Genomic DNA, 18,296 nt, shown 5'->3' on the forward strand with positions numbered 1-18,296 from the left:
AATCAAGCTCAAGTTGATTGTGGTATTTTAGAGAAAACACAGGATATAGCCAGTGTGTTATTTTGTTTTACCGTATTAAAACTTTGTGATTAATTTAAACTTCTCAAATTTCAAGATTTGTTAGTTCATTATTTGCATGAAACATTTTATACATGTAAAAATATGTATTAGCTGCGAGAACTATCTTGGTTTTGCAGAGATATGCTCTGTTGCCTTGTGCATAAGATCAGTTTTAAAGTTTTCAAAATTCATATATATTGCAACATTTTCATCAAGTACTATATATATGAACAAGAAAATATGTATAATTGTAAAAGCACGGAGAACAAAAAATTGTAACATCCTATTTTTTATGAATTAAATTAAAAATGTTTTTTTAATCTAAAATAAAGAGTTTTTTAAAAAAATGATGAGACTTTTGTAATTAAATAAATAAAGAGAAATAGTTGTATTGAAATAATGATTTGAAGAAAAAATATATTTGATTTATTGATTTGATGAGAAATAAAATAAAGTTTCTTTTTATAAAATAATAAAAAATAAATAAATAGAGTAAATGACAGGTTATATCTTAGGTCATGCTAGGTCATTTTTGAGATTCAGAGTGGTTTCTCTCTCATTTTCCCTTCTCCTCCTCCCAAGGCTCTCTCTCTTCCCGCCGCATACTACCAAACCTGTTTCAGAAAAATTACAATTTCAGACTCAATTCACTGTTGGATCGTTGTGAAATTTAAGAATCAGGTTTCCAACTCAATTCCTGAAGAAACCCAAAATTATCTCAGTAAAACTACTACGACCCCAGATTCGTTAATCATTAGATTGTCGTGAAATTTTTATATACGGTTCGCGACTCATTTCCGCAAGTCTTCACCCTAGGGATTTGAAAATAATCTCTATGGGGGGAGAAAGATGCATCGCAGGTACGACCATGGAATGAAGGCTTCAATCCGTTCTCTTTCTCTCTAATGTTTGAAATCCTATCCGTTAGAGAAACTTGAGGAATTTTAGGAAATCGCTAGTGCTATCACAATACACACTTGAGCCCGTTTAGAGGTAAGAGATGAGTTTATCGCAATTAGAGTTAGAATGAACAAGTTTAGGGATCCTTAGAAGATTAAATTGATTTATTTTGAGATGTTTATTAAATTATAATTTTTTGTTTACAATTATAAATACAATATTATCATCTTTTACGTACCAATTGATGTTCTGATAAAAATTGATTGATAAACTTTAGTGCTCTTGATATTTTTAATGTTTTGACCCATGATTTTGATATAATTGTGTGAAATTATTTGAGGGATTTTTGGATTCATGCAGACCTCATTTTTCTTTGGATACGTGGCCTGTTTATGCTATGCTCTCTTCTTATTGCTTGGAACTGTTGGATTCCGTGCTTCTTTGCTCTTTGTCTATCACCACATTTATGGATCCATTAAGTGTGGCGGTGTGTAGGCATTTTGTGCTCCCAAGTCTACTAGAGCTTTTGTCTTCATTTCACAGGGCATTCAGTAGAAAATTATAGTAATTTTGCAGTATTTTTACATGCATGTGTGTAGCTTGTCAGAATCGATACAATTGTGGAATAACCAGTAAATTTATGGTGCCATCATGGATCTGAACATGAATGTACCTGTAAATATACTTTGAAATAAAAATTGGTAACTTATGATTAACACATTGTTAATTGATGATGCATCAAACTGTAAAAAATTCTTTAGTATTGATACGCTATTTGTCTGTTAAGAGTTTGATTGGTACACTGTCACGATTGTTTAGAAGGTTAATTAAATTTTAAGTTTCTACAAAATATTATATTTTTATTTTTAGCCCTTGTAATTTTTTTTGGCCATAAAAATTGGTAACTTATTTTTTTTAGGTTTAGTTCCTCTCCAAGTCTCTGGGGCTAAAATTGATGAATAAAAATAAATGTCACACTAAAAATGATTAAAAATACTTATAGGGACTAAAAATACAAATAAAGTTTTTAGAGGTCTACATGACAATATAATCACTTACAATTCCTTATTTGATGCTTTGTGCAAAAATTGTCATCTTGATAGAGCAACTGCATTATTCAATAAAACTGAAGACCAGGGAATTCAGCCAAATATATTACACATATACAATATTTATTGATGGGCTGTGTAAAGGTGAAAGGCTTAAGGATGCATGATGAGAATGAAGGTAGTCCTCAACAATGCACAAGAGGTTTTTCAGGATCTCTTGATTAAAGGCTATCAACTTGATGTCCCGTTGTATACTGTTATGATCGATAGACTTTGTAGAGAGGGTTTGTTCGATGAAGCATTAGCCTAATTTTGTTGTTAGGCTAATTTTGATCGATGAAGCAATAAACTGTCTTGGAGATCTAGAAGTATCACGTGTGTGTGTGAAATTTTAAGAACAAGGGAAGAATATAAAGTGAGTTTTTATTAAAATGCCAGGAATTCTTTTTCTATCCATCTTATTCCTTTAAATGGCCCGGCAACATTGATGAATCCATGCCATGGGTTGCATACGTAAATATAGAGATACACATTTAGGGTGTGTTTGGTTTAGAGGATAGAAATAGAAGATTTTTTTTGTTTTATTAAAGTGTAAAAGATGTGAGTTCCACATGAAAAGTACAAAATTTCTCTCCTAGTTCCCTCCTCCCATCTTAAACCAAACACAGCCTTATATGACATTTTGCTGCTATTAGGAATGATTTCAGGAATCTCAATCCCAAAGCTCTTCCAAGGTCTTGTAAGGCCCATTTTCTGATACAAAAGTTATTCCGCGATACATCCTACGCTGCGGAATCTGGCTGAATTTCTGTGATTCCTCTTGGCTCAGTTCCCAGTCAAATATGTCAAGGTTTTGTTTCATCCTCTCCTTGTTGAAGCTTTTCACAATTGCAATTGCCCCTTGCTCATATATCCATCTTAGTGCAATCTGCATGACAATGACATTGCCCATTGCAAATATACTTATAGTTTTCTTTTGAACCATCAACTATAAAAAAATATATTTATATCTTGAGTTGAGTAACCATGCTAGCACAAACTTACACACCCATAAATACTACTCTCATTCAAGTTAAAGTTATTGGATAGTGCTGCTGAAACTTGTTCTAAATGGTCAAGGTTGAGCATACACCTCAGTTTATTTTTATTGAATGGTAGAAATAAAGAAATGTTACACTTCAAATATGTACTTGGCTAAAGACATGAAAAAAAGAGTAGAGACTAGAAGATCTTATTGCCATTATATTTTGTTATAGATTTTGAAATTCATGGTAAAAAAAAGTAGAGTTGTAATGGATGATGATTTAAGACTGAGATACTAAGAGCACCTGAGCCATGCTCTTCTGTCGTTCACAAGCAATTTCCTTAAGGATTGGGCTCTCCATAACTGCATTTGTACCTTGAGCACTTTTGTAAGCTCCTAGTGGTGACCATGCACTCACATGAATTCCTTTCTGCTTGCAGAATTCTTTGAGTTTCCCCTGCTGCCATGCTGGGCTCATTTCCACCTAAAACCAATGGAAGGAATCAACACCGCCAAGTGTTTCATTGCTGCGTAAATATCAACCTGCATGCAATTGCTAAAACTTCATACCTGATTGACAGCAGGAGGGATGGTTGCATTTTCCAGGAGCTGGCTTAGCTTTTTGATGCCGAAGTTGCTAACACCAATAGACTTGGCTAAGCCCAATCTGTAACACTCTTCCATAGCCTCCCATATTCCTTTCATGTCAAAGGAGGGAAGCACATTCTCCTTTAATATATTATGGTACCCTTTGGCTTCAGGTTTCAGCCTCACTGGCCAATGAATCAAATAGAGATCTACATACTCCAATCCCAACTTCCTAAACAGTTTTGAGGAAACTTATAATTACATAGGATGCAACCAGAGAAACAAAGTATAGAATAGATACAAAATAGATTTAATTACTCATTTGGTTCCTATACCTGCATAATCTTTACGTTTTAGTCCCTACACATTTGATGTGATCAATCATACATATACTTTTTAAAACGAATTAAAATCTTCTTATAATTTGTTTAAGTTCTTATAATTTTGAACATCAGGGATTAAAACGAATTAAAAAGTGTATGTGTAGGGACTAAAACGAGTAGTTTTTAGGTGTAGGGGGTAAAACATAGAGATTGTACAAATATAAGGACCAAATGACAAGGGGAATGTGGGGGGAATCCATGAAATGGATCCGGGCTATTGGTGCTCTCTCAGCTGACCCTGTCAGTCATTTTATCCAATTCTGTAATGGATTTGGTGCAGGGAGTAAGTACAGCAGGGTGTGTGGGTGGTGGATAGCTTTAACCCTTACCATTTGGCAGCACAGGAATTCCTTGCTTTTCAAGGGGACCCTTTTTGATCCTCATAGAGTGATCGATGAGGCTCTTTTCCTTGCCTGGTCCTGGTTAAAAGCTAGAGACAAAGGCTTCAATACCCAATTTAATCACTGGTCTACTAATCTACAGGAGTCATTTGGCTAATTTTTGTATTTCCTTCTTGGTAGGGGCTTGTTTGGGATTATGTTTGTTGGGTTCTGCTTTTGGAAGGTGGCACCATAGGTGTCTTGTAATACTTTCTTAAGTACCTCTGGTACTGAATAGTTTTAATAATAATACTATATTTGCCTTCCAAAAAAAAAAATAAGGACCAAATGAGTAATTAAACATGATATATACTTACTGCAGGGAGGTCTTAAGAGCTGGAACAACAAGGTCAGGATGAGCATCAGTGGACCATAGTTTTGATGTGATGAATAATTCCTCTCTGCTATTTATGAGGCCTAGCTCTAAGGCCTTTGCCACAGCTTTGCCTAGAGACTCCTCACTTTCATACAGAGAAGCAGTATCAAAGTGTCTGTAGCCAACCTCAAAGGCATCAATAAGGATGGAGGTGAGAGCTTCATGTGATGGAAGAGGAATTGATGCGGTTCCTAGGCCTATCACTGGCATCTTTTTCCCTGAGTTTAGTATCACTTCTGGGATTTTCTTTGCTTCCATATCTTCTTTTGGGTCTGCTGATACGTGTTGAATGTTGTTAGTATATATGGAAGTTTTATCTAGTAAGTCAATTGTTTGTATTCACACGTTATGCTATGCCTACGTAGAAAACTAGAAACATGGATTAATATCTGCCAAATTAACTGAATTTTCCCCCTTCGCATTTTTGTTTTGAGGCTTGGACACAACTTTTTTTTTTTCCTTTATTTATTTGGTTGGTTCGTCATAGGTCCAAACTTTTTTTTTTGTTTGACCAAGTTTTTAAAAAAATCGGTTGATTTATAAAATATATTCACGGCAAATTCCAAGTTTTCAGCAATGTATATCTACGTATTTATAAAATATATTCACGGCATATTCACTAGGACAGTGTTTGTAGAAATATTGTGCATTAATTTTTTTCTTCCAAAATGCCGTGATAATTGTCTAGATTACTTAAATTTCACATGTTTCATAAGGTAATTAATCTAATTTTACCTAATTTTAGAGTGTTGTTTTACTCATTTTTATCTTAGCTTGGTAAATATTAAATTTTTATTATAGACTTAGTTTCTTGGGTTGCATCTAATATTTTTTGTCTACTTTTTGTAAAAGTGGAAAAACTTTAGAGCTATTTTTTTATAACAAAAAGCAAAGTTTGATGTAGTTAAGCTTAAAAGTGGAGCTGGAGCTCAATTTGGCAGCAAGAAAAATGACTTCTTCGAGCTTCAGCTAAATTTTGGAGCTTAGCTAGTTTCTGGTTTTTTTTTTTTTTATTTTAGCTTATTTAGAATTTTAAACTCAGTTAAAAGTCACTTAAAATAGAACTTTTGGTTCTTATATAAATAGGGTTGACGGTCATTTATGGGGAGATATATACTTCATTTTGGACGTTTTTGCTGACCCATTGCAAGAAAAAAGCTTCCTTTGGGGCTCTATTCTTCATCTTGTTCTTCCCTCCATGTGTTTTGATGCTACTCATGGTCATCAGTAGCTAAATTCCTCCATTGTTGGAGTTGGGTGTAATCAAATTGATATATATATATATATATATATATATATATATATATATATATATATATATATATATATATATATATATTTAGTGTATTGATGTTAGTAGCTTGCTTCTTTGCTTAATGCTTGTTTTGGCTTGATCACTCATGACATGTTTTGGGGCTTGATTGTTGTTGGAAAATACTTTCGTAGTCTTGAACTGAAGCAAAATATCCAATGAATTTTGTTTCTAGGAATGAAGCTCAACTCATTAGTTATCTTGAGTCACTAAACTTATAGCTAGTTCCTTTAGTATGTTCCTGAGAAATCAGGACTTAATAACAAAATTAAGACTCTTTTCACCTAAGGGATTATGACTAAAAAAATATGTATTGACCGATTTTAGCATTGGTTCACATCGGATATATGTATTGTGCGTTCAAGCGAGAAGAGAGTGAAGTTTGATGAAGCCTACCCTTGACAATATCTTTATTATTTGAAGAACTGATTTGTTCAAGCTTTATTTTTATTCAAAAATCACAAAAACAGTTTCTTTAACTTTGTTACCACACTTGTTCTGTTTTTAACTTACCCAAAATCAACTAAAGTTCGTGTTTTTATCGCTTTTTTGCGATATTCATTAGCCTAAGTTAATATTTACGTGAAAATTGTTAATATTATGCAAGTCTCTAGGAAAATGATATCAAAACTTTTCATTTAACTATTTGTACAATTTGATACTCTTGCCAAAGAAATAAGATGCCGCAAGTAACTAAGCAAAATCCATAAACATTTGCATAGAATGTTAGTGCAGTATGGTTGGTGGTGATGGTATGCATTGATGACAAATATATATTTTTTATATTTCCTTTGAATGGAAGAGGCACCACAACCTCACTCCAATGATAAACATGCCACACTCTTATTCTACTCAAGGTCTCAATCAAGGGCACTTGTGAAATAAATACTAAGGGCAGCCAGGTCCTTATATGAAGTTATAGCCAACCATAATGATAATAATAATACAAGACATCTTAATAACATGGAATTCAAATCTTGCTTATTTTCATAGTTTATATCCCAAAACATAGTTTTATCCTTGAAGAAATACTTAAACGTCTCCATCCCAAAGTTCTTCCAAGGTCTTGCAAGACCCATTTTCAGATAGCCATATGTCCCCTGTGTATTGCCTGCGTTGTGGAACCTGACTGATCCTCTCTAAATCCTCTTCACTCAGCACAAAATCAAATATGTCCAGGTTCTGCTTCATCCTCTCGCTGTTGGTGCTTTTAGCCATGGCACTTGACCCTTGTTGGTACACCCATCTAAGTGCAACCTGAAATGACAGTGTCATCATGAATCAATAAAGCAACACTTTCTGTTGGCTGCTGGCAGTTGGTAGAAATGTTTTAAAGGTTGAGCAAAACAAGAAAACAAGAACCATTTTGTCCGCCTCTTGCTTACTTCAAGGGTGGTTCTGATACTGACCAATTTGACCACTTTACAGTTGATGATAATGTTACTATTAACAAAAATGCTCTTGTGAAGTGTGTACAAGCGAAAAGGATTACTATTTTCTCAAAACTGCTAGCATCATACTCTCTTGACATATTCTTTTTGAACACATTCTCTCTCTACTATGGACTAAAATTTATTGGAAATTATATAATTTTGTTAGTCCTACTAATTACTTAATGAGTCTAACTAATGATTTGTAGTTTTCAATAAATTTTAATCAAAAGTAAAGAGTGTACTGGTAGCACTCCTCTTCTCTTTTCTGTTGTAAGTGTTTGATTGCCTTTAACTTTTAAGTCATAAGCAGTGGCTTCTCTTTCTTCTCATTTCTTTTTTCTAAGAATATGTGAATTTAAGTCACAGTTGATGAACAAGCTGTTCCATTTTTTTCTGAAAATTTACCTGAGCTATGGTCTTCCCTTTTGCCTTTGCTATGTCTTGGAGGATTGGATTCTCCATGACAGCTCCAGAGCCCCAAAATATCTTATAAGCACCAAGAGCTGACCAAGCACTAACATGAATTCCTTTCTGCTTGCAGAACTCCCTGAGTTTCCCTTGCTGCCAAGATGGGTTCATTTCCACCTGAAAAAACCATAATTCAACATCATAACATGAGTACTAAGAAGTCCAAGACCATCTTGATAAACCAAATATATATCTTGAGTAGTCAAATTATGGTACCTGATTGACTGCAGGAGGAATGGTGGCTATTTCCAAGAGTTTAGTGAGTTTTTTGATACCATAATTGCATATGCCAATGGACTTTGCTATTCCCAACTTGTAACACTCTTCCATAGCTTTCCATGTCCCTTCTATATCAAAGGGCAGCACATCTTCCTTGGTAAAAACAGTAGGATTTTCAAGATCATGTCTCAGCCTCACTGGCCAATGAATCAGATAAAGATCCACATACTCCGTCCCCAGCTTCCTAAACCACATTGTGTAGCACATAAAGCACTCAAGCAACATTAATAGTTGTAGAAAAATAAAAAAAGCAAGGACAAAACTTAGATGTAGTTCTATTAGTGCTTTTGGTGCTGTTCTCCAATCAAAATTGGAGTTTCACTCAGGTAATCCGTGTAATAGAGGTTTCCATCAAATGCTAACGCGTATTACAGAGGTGAAACTCCTATTCTAATTAAAGAACAGTACTAAAAGCACATATGAAACTGCATCTAAGTTTTGTCCTAAAAATAAAAAAGTAAACACAAACACACTATTAAGATCATTAGGGACAAAGTGAGAAAGGAGATTATATTATATGTACTTTAATGTGGTCTTAAGAGCTGGGACAATAAGGTCACGGTGTGCATCTGTGTTCCAAGGCTTTGAAGTGATGAAAACTTCATCTCTACTCTTTATAAGGCCTTTGTCTATGGCTTTGGCCACGGCTAGGCCTATGGCTTCCTCTGTTCCATACACTGCAGCAGTGTCAAAATGACGGTAACCCACCTCAATGGCTTCAACATAGATAGAAGCAAGGGTCTCATTTGATGGACGATTCTCCACTGAAGTTCCCATGCCTATAACTGGCATTTTGTGTCCTGAATTCAGCAACACATCTGGGATTTTCTTTCCTGCCATCTTCTTTCTTTCTCCTTGTTTCTAACTTTGTCACCAATGTGACTTGGAGTTGGAGTTACTATCTCTTTTTAAGGGTCAAGTTTTGTCCTAAAGTTGATTTAATTTAAAAGGGGTTGTCTATTATTGTGTTCATGATATACGGAGAGAGAAAAAAAAACATTATTTAAAAAGATTAAATTAAAACTTTTTTTAATTACTAATTTGATACTTATAAAATCCTTATATTTTAATCTTTACATCTAAATAATACTCATTTTATTCCTTACACATGCGCTTTTTAATCTATTTTAACCTCTGCCATCTAAAATTTAAAGACTAAAACACATAAAAAAAAAATGTTTGAATGAAAACTAAGGGGTGTTTGGTTTCACGTTTGGCCATCTAAATTGATGTTCACCCTCAAAAAGTTGTAACTGCATGCTCGGCAAATCGTTGTTACATTTGAGTTGAATGTGACTTTCATCTAAGGTGAGATTGAGTTCAAAGTTACTCCTGATCTCTTGCTTTTCCGTTGAACATAAAAAGTTCCAAACTGTACATTAAATCTACTTTGAACAAAACTTAAGTTTACTAAGTTGAGTTCAAGCAAACTTAACTTTTTGAACTGTAACCAAAATACACACTAAATCGAGTTAAAAAGCGTATGTGAATTTAGGTTCCCAGCGCGGAACCAACCCCAAACCAAACATAACAGAAGAGTGCTGGATAGGTGGTAACAGTGTGAGAATGTTGAGGTATCAGCCTATAAGTGTTTCTTTCTAATAATGCAAGGGAAGATGATAATGTAAAGAGGGTGTGGCTACGATTTGCTCACTCATTGGGATATTATGTAACGTGTCAACTCCTTGGGAGTATTTGATTTGGTAATCTAGGCCCACATTTTAGGCAATGTTGCATGTGAGTCGAATGTCACTATTGATTTTTTCTTTTTTGATATAGGAAGTCACTATCGATAAGAGACCATAATTATTGTGTACTTCAAAATTATGAAACCACTCTTGTTCTGCCACGACTTAGTTTTGTGAACGATAAATGGTGCTAGCTAGTGGCATATAAAGATATCTTATGGTTTTTCAATATCAACCAATCTTCACACACTTTTGTTTGAGACGAGAGCCAGAAAGATCGAGAGGCATATGCAAACAACAATAAGGAAATGTGCCACGTAGACAGAAGAATGAAAACGATGGCAAGTGGCAACGGTTGAGAAATGTGTCCATTATGTTAGGGTTAATCTATCATCTATAATCTATAAAAGAAGTAAAATATTTTATTGAACATATTTTTATATTTATTTTATCTCTATAATTATACTCATAAACTATTTTTTTTATTATAATTATCTTCATAAATTACTCATCGACTTCTATCATTTATTATTTTAAAAAAACATGAAAAAATCATGTATAAATATCCTATTTCTTTTATAGTTATAGATTATAAATTAATCGTAACATAATTGATGGAGTGTCTGTTTTTTCCATATATAAATAAGATTTAAAGACCAAATAAACTTAAAAAGAAGATTTTCATTTTATTTCATAAATTTAAGGATCTTATCGGCAAGAAAGTTAGGCCGCATAATTTTTTTTAGCACGGTATTTTTTTCTTGAAAAGCAATTTCATTGATTTTTTTTAATATTAAATATGGATATCTCTTTTAGTTAAAAAATTCCTACTTTTGAAAAAAAAACTATTTATAACATATAAATAGATAAAAAGAACGGACTTGTTACAATTTATGCTCTTGAATTTCTAAATAGCGTTACGTATTGATAAAATAAAAAGTTTTTACGTCGTTATCTACTTATCTAATAAAAAAATTAACATGTATAATAAATTAATTTTTATAATAATTACACTACAAATCATAGTTACATACTGTATATTTTAATTGATTGATAATATAAACAAATTTACAGTGGAAATATATCGAAATTAAACTCTTATTTGAAACCCTGTTTTCTAAAAGTAAACATCTTAAAAGAGCTGATACACATAGTTTTCCCCTTTAATTTGTGGATGAGGAAGCAGAAACAGTATTCCTGAAATTCATGTCCACTCAATCCCAAAGATCTTGTGGAGTTTTGTGAGGTCCAAATTCTCCCACTGTTGAAGCTCTTTACTATAAAAATTAATTTTGAATGAAATTGATTTCGGTAGAAATAAAAGTTATTTTTACTTACTTTAATTTTATCATAATTTTTTTATCATAATTGATTTTAATATGATCTTAAAAACAATCCAAATAAATAAAATTTAGTCAAAATCAAAATTGACTTATCTGATGATCTACTATTATTTTGAAGGCTATCCAAACATATACTAAGCCGCTCAAAGCGTGGGGTGGATGCACATTGGAGATTATGGGGGCAATTTTCCCCACCAAGTAAATTTTCTTACTTGAATGTACTAAATAATTATTGTTTTTGCCCATAGAAAATTAAGATTGCTCCAATAAAATACTTTTTTAAGAAAAAGAATGTAAAAATTATTTAAGATAAAAGAAAAAAATTGATATTAATTTTATCCATTTTATCTTTTTAAATTTATAGAAACTTGGATATTTTGATACTTTTTTATTATGAGATTGTGTATTTGTAAAAATTTATAATATTTTTTGTCTATAAAAATATAATATACTATTATTTTGCTCCTACTAAAAAAAATCTGAATCTATTACTTCCTGCCTCGAGCAACAGTGCAATTAAACTGAAAAGCATGAGATAAATACTTCAAAAAAAATAAATAGTTAGCACAAGGCTTGAATTGAGAGATATATAGTAAAAATTTATCAGGTTTTGGAAAATACTTTTGATTTTATTTTTACTAACAACTATAGTACTAATTTCAGTGTTTTTTTATTCAAAAATAAAGAAAAAAATACGGCTATATTTTATATCAGTCTAAACATTTTTTTTCATCCTTCTGAATATATAAGTACAGATTTTCTTGGCTTTTAGTGCTTGTAATTTTCTTTGTTGTATGATCGTCACTCTTGGCCGTTCTGATTGCAAGGGAACCCTCACACAGAGGGCCCCATGCACTCACGTGAATTCCTTTCTCTTTGCATAATTTTCTCATCAGATTTTCCTATGGCCATTATGCTGCGTTCATTTCCACCTGCAAACGACGCATTTTACGGAATAACACAATATTTAAAAGCTGAATTTCATACTCACACTAGTTTCTTTAAATGTAATTTTGTTGGTATTTTTCCTTAACTGTTGATGAAATAGAATACAGTTAAATAAATAATATCAAGTTATATATATGTAACAAAGGGGAAACCATCAGTTGCATTTGCTTGTAGTTTAATTTTAGTACTCAAAACATAATCATGACAATAATTCAAAACCTTGTGCATTGTCTGAAAAATAAAAGGATGGGATGAAACAAAATTGGTAAATTTGTAGACCAAAAACAAACACATACACACAATGGGGCTTTTCTAGGTATCCAATAACAAATGAACCTTTCCCTAAGCCCAGTTGCCTCATTCTCAAAAGGGCATTTACAAATTACAAAGACTACACATTTGTTACCGACCAAGAAAATGAGACAACACATAATCACATATGTCGTGCTAATGTTAATTATTCACAGAGTTTGGTTTTGGGAAAGAGAAAATAATAAAATAAAATTGAAAAAAAATTGAATTAAAGGACAGAGAAAAAGATATGGAATCAAACATACACTTTAGCATGATAAATAATTGCATTTTATAGAAGTTTGGAAAGCTTTTTCACCCTAAATTACTAACACCAATGGACTTGACCAAGTCCAACCTAGAGCATTGTTGCATGTCCTCTCATAGGCATTTGAGTCTTCACCTCCTATTGTGTGTGGACAAAAATAATCCTTTCACTAATAACCTTATTCTAGAAGATAATTTTTACCTTCCAAAATTATCATTCTGGAATAATTTTGGAGTACTTATTTATATTTTGGAATGATCATTCCAAAAAGTAATTCATCTTAAAAAATGGTCATTCTGAAATAGGATGATATAAAACTATTACAAAATAGTTATTCTAAAAGGTAATTTTTATTTCTAGTTTGAGAGATGAAAATGCCTAATCAAGTAGCCAAGGATCATCGATTTCGGAGGGGAAATGAATTTAGGAAGGATCCGATCCCAAGAGTAGCTATTCCATAATAGAAATAAGTACTCCAATAACTATTATGAAATGACCTTTTCAAGTAAGCAAAAAATTCACTTCCAGAATGGTTATTTTAGAATGGTCATTCAAGAAGCCATTCTAGAATTGTTGTTCCACAACAAATGTCCCTCTTCACACCAAAAACCCGATGTGCAAAGGAAGAAGGGGGAAGGTGGTGGTGTGACGTCATGAGGAGGATGCAGGGGTTGGTGCCGTGGAGGACAAGGTTGTTGTCGTCACAGGAGGGTGAAGGAGGTGGTGTGATATGAAGTAGAAGGTTGTTGTCATTGTTGGTGAAGGAGGAGTCATCGCAATACGAGTATGCTTGTGAGGGAGGTGTCATAATTGGTGTTAAGACTATAAATAGTCTAAGGGAGATGTTAGAATATTTAAATATTTTCAAATATTTATGGGAGATGAAGGATTAAAATACCCTTCTCATGTCCCTTTCATGTCCAAAGGAACAATGCCTTTGTTGTACTTGATCCCTTTTAACTCCTTGTGTCAACCTCGCTGGAAAATGTATTGGGTAAAGATCCACATGCTCTTGACCCAACTTCCTATGAAAATGTAAAATTCAAATAATTAGACTTTTAGAATGGATGAAACTTGCATAAAACAAATAAAGAAACTTTCAATCAAAATTTAAATTTTATCTTAATAATTCTTAGAATTTGGGTATAATTTTACTAAATCCCAAATTAGATCAAGAGAAGAGAATTGTTCATTACTTATATGCATTATTATTTTAGTGATATTACTAGTTGTGAATGTAAAATCAGTAACATATTTCCTTTGTACTCAAAAAATGAATATATTCACCCTAAAATTTATAGTACAAGTGTAATCCAATAACAAGTGCTTGATGAATTCAACAATAATTTGGATCTAACAAGCAACCCCAAAATCTAGATCTTGGAGTGAAAGTTGTTTTTCCTATCCCAACTTATATACATTATATTAGTCATGCAATAATTAATCATTAGTCGATGTGGGATTTTGAATAATAATCATTGGCTTCCTATTGTTAAATTATTTATAAAAAATTAAATTATATGTGAAACTCTTTCATCAATAATTTTATACAAGTGAATTTTGTCAATCCAAACATCAAATTATAACTTTTTATCACCTCGAATTCTTATTTTATTTTTTAAATAATCAAAATGTTTATATTTTAATTTATTTTTAAAATATATATTACATCAAGTTTGACCAATAAAAATGAGATATTAAATAATTTTAGATGAGTATAAAATTTTTATATATAATTTTTAAAAGATACTTTGAATCTAACATGAATTTTGAGAAAACATTTTTCCAATTACAGAATGCTTAGGTTCAAGTCCATATATATATATATATATATATATATATATATATATATATATATATATATATATATATATATATATATATATATATATATATATATATATATATATATATATATATATATATATATATATATGAATCACAACCTGTGTTGAGACAAGGTAATATTCAAATTGCAAGCTAGCACAGCACACCTTAGATTTCTGTTATTTTAATCGGTTTTTGGCATTTAGACAAATCATATATCCTCGGAAATCACACCTCCCCATCCCAAAGATCTTCCAAGGATTTGTAGGGTCCATCTTCAGTTATAAATTCTCTTGCTAAGACGGCCCTAAATTGTGGAATTTGCTTGATCTTCTCCAAATCAGCCTAACTCAGATTCCAATCAAATATTTGAAGATTTTCATTCATTCTTACTTTGTTGAAACTCTTCACAACTGGAGTGACCCCTTGTTCAAATATCCATCTCAATGCAATCTACAACACAAAAAATAGAAGCATAAATTTCACAAGGACCTAGAATGTTATCCTTTAATTATAGTGCCTATATTATTTGGTTAGGAAGGAAACCAAGAGCAAAGAAATCCCAAAGAGGAAATTCACCTGTGCCACACTCTTGCCTGTTGCAATTGCAATGTCTTTTAGGACTGGACTATCTATCACAGCAAGAGAACCCCATGAAGCACCATTAGCTCCCAAAGGGGACCATGCACTCACATGAATTCCTTTCTCTTGGCAGAATTTTCTCAGATTTCCCTGTTGCCATGCTACGTTCATTTCAATCTGTAAGCAATAACAAGTTCTTGGATGAATGAGAATGACAAATATCTACAGCATATATATTCCCTAAGGAATTTTGTATTAAGACCAAGAATTTGTAATTTCATACATGCACATGTAAACAAGTATTGTTGTCATCCTTACAAGGATTCAGAGATAATGGAGCATTAAAGAAAAAAGCAGCGAATTTGTATACATTAGAAAAAAGGATAGATGTGACTATAACACTACTCTACAAGCTTAAGTTAAAACATACATATTATACTCCTTTTATATTCTACCATATCTGATAGCTCACTTTCTAAGAGGAAATTAGAACATTTTCTCGAATCCAAATATAGATCATTCATTTAATACAATGTCCCATTAAAGACTAAAGACAACCACATTTAACAAAATACATAGAGCAGCAGAGAAAAATGCTTGAATTTTAGTGAAGCCATACATGCTATTGTCAAAAAATTCTACCATATCTGACACACCACTGTCTCAGGACAAATTAGAACATTTTCATATAGATCATTGATCATTCATTTAATAAACGTCAAATTGAAGATTAAAGGCCACTCTCAACAAAATACTAAGTTCAAACCTCCAATTTCTCCATCATTGAAGCAAAAATAAGAAAGCATATAAAATTTTATTAACGTTATTGCTAATTGATAATGCTCACTCAAACATAACCAAGAAGATCTATACCTAATTAAGAGCAGGGGTAATAGTTGCATTCTGCAGAAGTTCTGAAAGCTTTTTGCTCCAAAATTGCTCACACCAATAGACTTGGTTAAGCCTAATTTAGAACACTCTTCCATGGCTTCCCATGTCCCTTTTATGTCAAAAGGAAGCACATCTCCCTTGGAAATACTTCCTCCTATTCCTTGTCTCAACCTCACTGGATAATGGATTAGGTAAAGATCCACATAATCAAGTCCCAACCTCCTATAAAAAGGTTCAGAACCAAACTAGAATTACATTCAGACAAATGAAACACCAATAGCCATAGAGTTTAATTTTGATACAATGTCAATATGAAGACTTCTTCAATGTCAATCAATTAGAAATCACCTTAAATATGACTCTTAAATTAATTATTACAAAAGTCAACTATGTTACCACATACCACAATCCATGATTATGTGAAAATGTAAAAAAAATTGCACTATCAATGCATTCTTATTAAATTCATCACAATGTAGTAAAATAAATGTAAATTTTGATGTAAAACAGAAAATTTAATGATATAGTTATTACAAAAGTCAACTATTTTATCACATGCCACAGTTCATGATTATGTGAAAATGGAAAGAAAATTACATTATCAGTCCATTCTAATTAAATTCATAGCGATAAAGTAAAAAAAATACAAATTTTGATGTAAAACAGAAAATTGAAAGATATAATTACTGCAGTGATTTCTTGAGTGCTAGGAGGACAAGGTCAGGATGGGAATCAGAACACCATAGCTTGGTTGTGACAAAAATCTCACCACGATTCTTAATAAGACCTTGGCGCTGTGCTTGTGCTAGAGCTAGACCAAGGGCCTCCTCAGAACCATACAGAGTTGCAGTGTCGAAATGGCGGTAGCCAGCTTCGATGGCAACAACAAACACAGGGACGAGTTCATCAAGTGGTGGGAGGGGTACACCTGCAGTGCCAAAGCCAAGCATAGGCATGCTGTGGCCAGAGTTTAACACCACTTCTGGGACAGCCTTTCCTACCATCAATATGTTTCTATTGTCTCCACTGATCCGGCATGCCACCATGAAACAACAACAACAACAACAACCTTATCCTACTAGGTGAAGTCGACAACATGAATCACACAACCTCATAATTCAAGGGGTGTTTGAAACAAATTCCACATAACTTATTTGATTTCATTTTAAAATCTAAAGTACTTAAGGAAGATGTTTGAATAGCATCTTTGCTTCAGCTTAACTCTAAAGAATTAAAATTTCTCACTAAAAGTTAAACAAAAATTCATAAAAAGTGGCATGCAACTTTCTTATAAGATTTTTACAACTTGTCGAGGTTCTTTAAAGCAATCCTAGACCATGATTTCCGCTGCAAAATCAAGGATTTTGGGGTTACCACAACTGCAATTGCATCTGCATTAACCACACTTGTCCGCAGTTTCCCATAATATTAAGTACTGCGACAAAACTTATTTTAATAAACCTTGTACTCTACCTTAGGGTGACACTGAAACAAGAGTTAGTAAAACGAGACAAGCCTTGGCTTAGGCTACGATTGGATTAATGAAAAGAGAGGAAATAGAGTGGAATGGAATATAATTGCATGAAACTTCTGATCCATTTTGATTTTGTTAATCAAAATAATAAAGCATAATACTATTGTATTTCATTCTCATACATCTTATATTCTTCCAGTTATCTAAAGACGGGCTTAGGAATAAATCAACATGGAGTTACTGAGTTACATAAGTTTGAAAAGCAACAAAAACATGAACAAAGAAGTAAAATGCTTTGTTTGAACAAGCTATGTACCGAATGGAATTGAAGACTCTCTGAGTGTCGTGGTAAACGGTATGAACAAAGGTAGGACTTAGGAGGCCGCTAAGTTAAGTTGGACACCTTTCCTTTGGATTTCCGGAAAAGTAAAGAGAGAGATTATGGCCAGAGATTGTAATCTTCCACCAACCGGAATTTGCTACTGAAAAAGTGATGCCAAAATACAATTTCATCCTTATTTTTAAATCACAACTTCTCTCATTCTATTAATAATATATTTTTAAGATACTCTTTTGAACATATTTTATGTGTCTCACGTCTTATTTGATCTTTTTCTTGTTTATGTAATTTTGACCAATAAAAAAATGTATTTCATGTAGTGTGCTAGAAAGTATAATACAAACCCTCCTCTTTTAGTATAGGCACTCATATCATCCATCATCACTTTGGCA

General features: G+C 32.6%; 2 protein-coding genes and 1 pseudogene across 2 annotated transcripts; all 3 read right to left on the reverse strand.

Moving 5' to 3' along the window:
- Window positions 1–2,438: 2,438 nt before the first annotated feature.
- Window positions 2,439–5,105, reverse strand: CHR3 (chalcone reductase CHR3). The gene is made up of 4 exons (NM_001367004.1): window positions 4,702–5,105; window positions 3,604–3,853; window positions 3,338–3,517; window positions 2,439–2,937 (listed from the first exon to the last, which is right to left on the reverse strand). The coding sequence occupies exons 1-4, from the start codon at window positions 5,016–5,018 to the stop codon at window positions 2,722–2,724; spliced, it is 963 nt and encodes a 320-aa protein (NP_001353933.1). The 5' UTR covers window positions 5,019–5,105; the 3' UTR covers window positions 2,439–2,721.
- A 1,648-nt stretch (window positions 5,106–6,753) lies between these two features.
- Window positions 6,754–9,197, reverse strand: CHR2 (chalcone reductase CHR2). The gene is made up of 4 exons (NM_001367003.1): window positions 8,776–9,197; window positions 8,190–8,436; window positions 7,911–8,090; window positions 6,754–7,329 (listed from the first exon to the last, which is right to left on the reverse strand). The coding sequence occupies exons 1-4, from the start codon at window positions 9,090–9,092 to the stop codon at window positions 7,105–7,107; spliced, it is 969 nt and encodes a 322-aa protein (NP_001353932.1). The 5' UTR covers window positions 9,093–9,197; the 3' UTR covers window positions 6,754–7,104.
- Window positions 9,198–14,750: 5,553 nt separating this feature from the next.
- LOC100787830 (methylecgonone reductase-like) lies at window positions 14,751–18,070 on the reverse strand (annotated as a pseudogene).
- Between the last annotated feature and the right edge of the window lie 226 nt (window positions 18,071–18,296).

The sequence above is a fragment of the Glycine max genome, chromosome 16 (genome assembly GCF_000004515.6).
Source record: "Glycine max cultivar Williams 82 chromosome 16, Glycine_max_v4.0, whole genome shotgun sequence".
NCBI classification, from domain to species: Eukaryota; Viridiplantae; Streptophyta; class Magnoliopsida; order Fabales; family Fabaceae; genus Glycine; species Glycine max.